Raw genomic sequence first — 6,871 nt, forward strand, 5'->3', positions numbered from 1 at the left:
CATGAACCTGGTTGACAGCATGCCCAGGAGACTACAGGCTGTCATTGAGGCTAAGGGTTGCCCGACAAAGTATTCATAGTTGTGTAAATACTGTCATACTAACAGCTGTCTGAATATTTTTTGGTTGATTGTAATCTATTACATACCTTTCTATCAAAGTTATCTGACATTATCAAGCTGAATTTGTTCTGACTCCGTTTAACTTGTTCTTGTTATATTTTATTACTATTTTCTAAACTATAGCGAATAAACTGTGATAATGGGAGAAATGTTGAAGGTGTCTGAATAAATTTTGGTTTGACTGTATCTATTTGATAAATGAAGTTAACCAACTAACATTATACATACTCTTTTGGTTTCTGTACCCAATATTTTAAAAATGTACAAATGCAATAAAACTCGGTATCGGCAAGTACCAAAAATAAAAGTATCGGTATCGGGCGAGTACTGGAAAAAGTGGTATCGGTGCATCCCTAATACAGACTGAAAGTTTGAATCCCGTCTCTCTCCCTCTCTCTCAGTTTATGGGTGTTTGTGCGTGCATGCGGGTGAGGGGTGCGATTTTCGAATAATAATCAAATAATACCCTGCGATTTTCGAATATTATTTTTGCTTGGAATGCCCATCCCTAATCCACATAGGAATACAATTCACTAACAGAGGAATCAAAGATGGACTACTTACTCATGAGTCTCCAGAGTGATGATTGTGAGGATGGGTCGGCGGTTCATGCCACCCATGCAACTGCTGTTGCACATGAAATTGTACAAAACAGTTGTCCATTCTGCTCCCAGCTGAAAAAAAATGAAACTTATAGCTGTGTTGCAGACAAAGATTAATACATTTGCAATTAAATGAAAATGAACATTTTTGTCATTTACTCTTGCTGTCTAATGTTATTACAGATCAAAATACTGAGACTGACTTGAGGAGCTTCATAGGGAACCACCACACTGTGCCTGTAGGTTATGTCGTCCTCTCTGTAAACAGCACGCGAGTTTCCTTCCATTCGGATCAGGTGAGCAGGAGGAGCCAATGCTGAACAGGGAGTAAACAGACCTGTTAATTGCTTTTAGTGGAACTTGTATCAGTATAGCTAGTGTATTCCTGTACAATGGTGCAAGATTGGATGAGGAAGAACATGTCTATACCATCGCCATCTGGGGTTCTCTCATGGTGGGGACATCGACGGACCACCTCAGCCACATGTTCGGACTTCTTATAAATGGCTGTGGCTCTGATCACCGAGCCCTGGGGAGGGGCAACGTCCACCACCATCTGAACTGGACACGTTTTCGCCAATTGGCAAAAGAGCTTATTCAGGTCAGCCGAGTACTGAAATCAAAGAAAAGGAAAAGAACATCAAGTTCATATATACAAAAGTCACACGTTGAAAAAAATAAAAAATAATACGTCATAGTCATTAGTATTTGTAGTAATCACACAAGTTAATAGAACATTCAAAACATTTATGTTGCAATTCCTGAGAATGCTGATTAAAATAAAAGATAGGTTAAGATGGCCAACTCGCAGTCCAACAATCAACTACTAGTTCATCAGTGAGGTCAGCTACTTCAACTGCATTTTTTTTTTTCTTAGCAGTGGTGCTTTAAAGGTGAATGTCTTGAAGAGAGGTTTTAATGGGCTGACAGTGTGCTAATAATAATACATTCATCCCATTTGAAGCACCACCACTACAGGTGTAGCAAATACACAGCCTTTAAAGTCGGCATGAAATCAAAATTGACTTTATTTACTTTACTAGCGCACATTGCTAGTCTTGATGTTAACAATTAATCCGTGCAAGTTAATCCGCTGAAAAAAATTGTTTGTCTTGGTAATCTTTAATCAAAATCTGAACATTTGCTTCTGCTCTGGAATGGCAGTCCTTCTCTGATGATGACAGTTTGATGGCTTGGGCAGAATATCCTTTTAAACACACCCCTCCAACCGTTAGTTTGATATGAGGATATGAGCAAGAGACAGAGAGGAGGAGTGCCCAAATAAAACCATGCCCTCTATTCAATATTCTGTTTCAGAAGGAAATAGGTCACTACACTGAAATAAAGTCGGCAGCAACTTCCGGTTCACTCGGACTTTAACAATAAGCTTGCTGATTTAGAAAATATGTAAATTTTTTAATTAACACATTTAATATGTATTTATTACTCCAGAAAAAAAAAGTACATAATGAAAATAATACGAGTAATAAAATACAAACATATGGTTTATCTAACCAAAACCTAGTTCATTAAAAAGGACGGAAAAAATTGCAAGCATCAACAAAAGTTTCAAAAACTTAACAACAAAAACTCACAGATTTTGAAAAAAAAAAAAAAACTCAAGACTTTATCCCATTCACATTTGAGCTTTTGAAATTGTATTTTCCTCTTACCATCCAGATCATATGCAGTCCTGTAGTTTCTCACAGGATCTGAAAGACACCAGTTTGACTTGCACTATAACAACCTTAAACTCTACTCTCTTTCCTAAAACTCTGTTTCACAGGATGCAATTCTCCCTACAATGGTTAGACTGAAAAGTTTTGGATGCTAAATGTCCCTGCTTGGAGTCTTGAAGACTGCAGTTTCTGTAGAAACAGACAACCCCTCCCCCCACTGTTCTACCAGGACAAGTTCAGACATGTTCAAACTCCACAGATACAGGCTTACTAATAAAAATATTGCTGCTAAAAATAAAAATAAAAAGGCAAAAAAAAAAAAAGAAAAAAAGAAAAAGAAATTAACAAGGAGATTTCACTGATTATAGGAATAAATAAAATATAAGTACTGTCAGATTTAATAATGTTAGAGGGCTAAACACAACAGAGACTGACTAAGCTAGAAATAGGACTCATTACCTGTTTTAACATGAATTTAACTCATTACTCATAACATGAATATACTCATATACATAACATGGTATTGTACACTGAGGAGTACCTGAAAGCTTTTTTGACTGACAACTAATGCAGTCATCTTATCTTTTGTCATGCAGTCATCTTAGAGCAACACCCCTTTCTACATACTGGACAGTCAAGAGAGTGTGTATTAAACTATATTTGCTAAAGTACACAGACAAATTACATAAGCTATAGCTTTTTCCTAACTTAGCTTTATAATAAACCTGGCATTGTACACAATGAATGTTATTGGCTGTGTGATGAGTTATTTTCCTCTATTGTAAGTAGCTTTGGACAAAAGCATCTACTAAATGCATAAGTGTAAATGTATGCCAAACACACAGCCATTTCTTTGTGCAACCTCTTGAAACAAATACATGATGAATTTCTAATAACTTTATGCCATTTGAATCTACATACTTGTTTCTATCCATTCTCCAAACCACTTATGTAGGGTTGTGTGACATAATAGCTTATAGTCTAAATAGTCTTGCTAAAAAATTAGGATATAAAAGGTCTGAACCAAAAAAAGTACAACAGATGAAAGAGAGAAGATTTGGTGGGGGGTGGGGGGGCAGCACTTTTTTTTTTTTAACCCCAAGGCTACTGGAGAACTGTTTGGCACTCCACATGAGAACATGCCTATTCATGTCTGCAGACAATTCAATAAGAAACGCCAAATTCAATTTCTTATTTGCCCACTCCACATGTTAGATTGACATGCTGAATGACCACATCAGCTCTCTAAACTTGAGTGGCGAATACACAGAAGATGGGAATTTGGAAGTATTATTCAAGACAGGAACGAAAGAGGTGATGTAGAATGAATGAAGTCTCGTGGTATCCTGGCAACATTCCAATTCAGCGCTCACCAGAAAGGACAATTTGAGTCTCTACATGACCTCAGGTACACGTGCAACCATGTACACACTTAAACTAATACATACTAATGTTAGTTCACTACTAACTGTCACTAACTTTTAACTATATATTATCACTAACACTTATTTATGCACTCACTAGAAACCATTTTATTTCCAATCAGAATATGAACAACCAATGGCAATAATCAGAAACTACTAAATTGATTTTCATTTATTTAGGATGCTAGTGTATAGTGCACGTATAATGTGAAATTTGAGGAATTACAGGAGTGATCGAGTACACTCAAATGTCACTTTTAATGTAAGTTGAGTACTGTATGCATGGATGTATGTGTGCGTATGTATTTTTAACTTACCGTGCAGGTGACAGACTTGGCAGTGCCAGATTGAGGGAAGCCCAGTTTGAAGCCATGTTCCCCAGGATAATCAGTGGCAACAGGAACAGAGGCGGTCGGAGGGGAGGTGGAAGGCTGAGGCTGTTCAGTCAGCACATTACTAAAAATATTCAGGTCGAAAGAGCCTGGAAGATACTGCTGAAACACGTAAGAGTCCAGCATTGAAAAAACAAGTATGAATATGAGTATGGTATGTGTGTGTATATACATGCTTTTTTTTTAATTTTTTTTTTTTAATACCTCATCATTGATCAAGTCCCAGCAAGGGCCACCTTCCTGAGTGGAACTGAGACACAAATTGGAAGAAAGAGAGAATTGGTTTAGCATTTAACTAATAAAGCACACACAATACACACAGCAGAGTACTGATGCACAATGAAAAGTTCAATGGATCTTTTCTTGACCAACCAAAAATAAATAAATACCCAAAAATGATTACAGAAAACAGAAATAATATTGCCTGCACCCACATAAAACTGAGGATATGACCAACTCGGGGTCTCAGGAGAGTGTTGCAAACTTACATGAGGTTTCGCTCCCACAGGTCAGCAAATTCTTGACTTTCTGCCATGGCTTGTTTTAGATTCGCAGATATACTACAGATATAACAAAACTTTCAGTCAGCTCAACGCTTGAGGCAAAATATGATAAAAATACAACTCACAATCGCTCGATATTTTGAAAACGGTTCAGCCGCGGCGATGTTGTCTTTTTGCGAAGTGCGATAACTTTCAAATTAAACAACCAAATCACGTTTGTAAATATTATCGTGAAGTTTTATGCTCAGTGGAAACGCTCAGAAACGATCTTCTCTGAGAGCCGAGTTGCGAAAATACCGCTTAGATAACTACGTTAATTTGCTTCTAAAACTAAACGCTCATTTGAAGATACTGTTAAAGGGGGAAAATACTAAGATATTAAATACAAATTTCTAAAAGACAAATTAATTTGTTACAGTAAAAGCATATTTCAACATTTTCGACTGCTAGCTAGTAAGCTAGCGCTTCACAGCTATGACGGTTCAATAACGTTTAAAGCGCCGTCGGGCCTCTTGAGTTTCCGTTCCTGTTAATTCATTAGTTTTATTCAATTTTCAAATTTCAATTTTAATCGCATCGACGTCAGCTCGTTAAAATAACAATATCTGCACGCATTAAGTAATCTTGTACTTCAAATCCCGACTTTAATGCACGCAATAGTTTCGAATCAAACACTTAATGAAGAACGGATTTATGTTCTAACAAATTAGGAATCAGCACAATTATCATCCATGTATGAATAGAAACAAGTTGGTGGCGGTATGTGCCTATGGTGCGGAATACGCTGAAAAAATTCCAAAGAATCAGCACAATTGTCTCTCTTTTACCTTGCGATAATTTACTTCACCGACCTCCTCTCCCCAAATGTTTTTTTTTTCGTTACTCTTGTAAGAGTCTTGCCGTGATGAGTTCCGTGGTACTCAAACAAAGACCAAAACAACACAAAAAAACGGGCTTCAAACAAACCCAAAGCAAAATCCACGCGTGGAGTTTGCGGGGATTCCCCTGCAGGAGGAGTCTGCCGACGTCAGCATCACCTGACTGACAACCGGGCTCACAGAGAGAAGGAATTAAATGGGGGGGGGGAAAAGAACAAAAAAATATACGGAAAATGAACGTTTCTAATAGACAACTAGACAAAATGCGCGGGATCTGCGTAGTAAGGAAGTTGTTTAAAATATCCAGTGTTTCTTTATTACACTGCGTTGCACTTAGTCGCGCGAGCGCGTTCCGAGTACGAAAGATTTGATTTTAATTCTATTTTATATATATTTATATATATAAAAAACTATATGACATGAAGTATTTTGCAAAGCCTATCTATCGATGCATAAGCAAAGTAAGAAGTTAGAGATTGATAACACCGAGACAGATGGGCCATTGATTCTAATAGGTTTGAAAAACTCATGAGTTCATCTACAGGATATGGCATGGTAAGCATCAAATTAAAACTATAAAAATCTAACAGAGGGATAAACCGAAAGTCACTAATTTTTGCAGACATATATTATGTTGTATGTGGCTGCAGGAATGTCCCCAAATAATGAACTCCAGAGGCCTACCAAAAGAACTGTTCACCCTCACAGCCACAGAATTTCTGTCATTGCTACCTGTGAGTTATAAAATCATACTTGAAACTTTTGACCAGTCAGTTGTGTCCCCACATCACTTACATAATAGAAAATGAGGTCTTTCATAATCGATTCACCACTCAGACTGAAAGTGGTATAATGAATAAAATTTCAAAAGTTTTTTTATTTACATATGTCACTCACATTTAAAATATTTAACTTTTCAATTCACATTCTACAGAATGCATGCATTTATGAGGGCATGTTATGAGAAACAAATGCTTGTACGTATATTACAAAGTTAATGGAGCTTAGAGACAGTTTTTGGTCTGCAACAGAAACTGTGATCCAGCAACCAGTGATATAAAGAATATGAGTCAACAGTAACACCATTCTCTGTTTTGCATTTTGTGATTTAATAACACACAGAAGAAATAAAACCATCGGAAAAAGTTAGCTTAGAATTATAATTTAAAAATTATACTCCCATATGAAACTACTAATTACACTTCTGCATCTCCATTGTTCTCTGAGATAACAAAAAAATGACAAATCAGTCACAATGCAAATCACCATATTT

General features: G+C 36.7%; 1 protein-coding gene across 3 annotated transcripts in view; it reads right to left on the minus strand.

Moving 5' to 3' along the window:
- Positions 1–5,755, minus strand: part of LOC107726386 (cellular tumor antigen p53-like) — a 9,169-nt gene extending 3,414 nt beyond the window's left edge. Inside the window, exons 1-7 of one of the 3 annotated variants that reach the window (XM_016535944.1) lie at positions 5,703–5,755; positions 4,706–4,777; positions 4,422–4,467; positions 4,143–4,319; positions 1,152–1,335; positions 926–1,038; positions 685–794 (exon numbers count right to left, since the gene is read on the minus strand). In XM_016535944.1, coding sequence (XP_016391430.1) covers positions 685–794; positions 926–1,038; positions 1,152–1,335; positions 4,143–4,319; positions 4,422–4,467; positions 4,706–4,752 — 677 coding nt within the window. In that variant the 5' untranslated portion in view covers positions 4,753–4,777; positions 5,703–5,755. Of the gene's footprint in view, positions 1–684; positions 795–925; positions 1,039–1,151; positions 1,336–4,142; positions 4,320–4,421; positions 4,468–4,705; positions 4,778–5,547 lie in introns of all 3 variants that reach the window. The other 2 variants (XM_016535945.1, XM_016535943.1) reach the window with 2 other exon arrangements.
- Between the last annotated feature and the right edge of the window lie 1,116 nt (positions 5,756–6,871).

The sequence above is a fragment of the Sinocyclocheilus rhinocerous genome, unplaced genomic scaffold, assembly GCF_001515625.1.
Source record: "Sinocyclocheilus rhinocerous isolate Xijiao unplaced genomic scaffold, SAMN03320098_v1.1 scaffold2050, whole genome shotgun sequence".
NCBI classification, from domain to species: Eukaryota; Metazoa; Chordata; class Actinopteri; order Cypriniformes; family Cyprinidae; genus Sinocyclocheilus; species Sinocyclocheilus rhinocerous.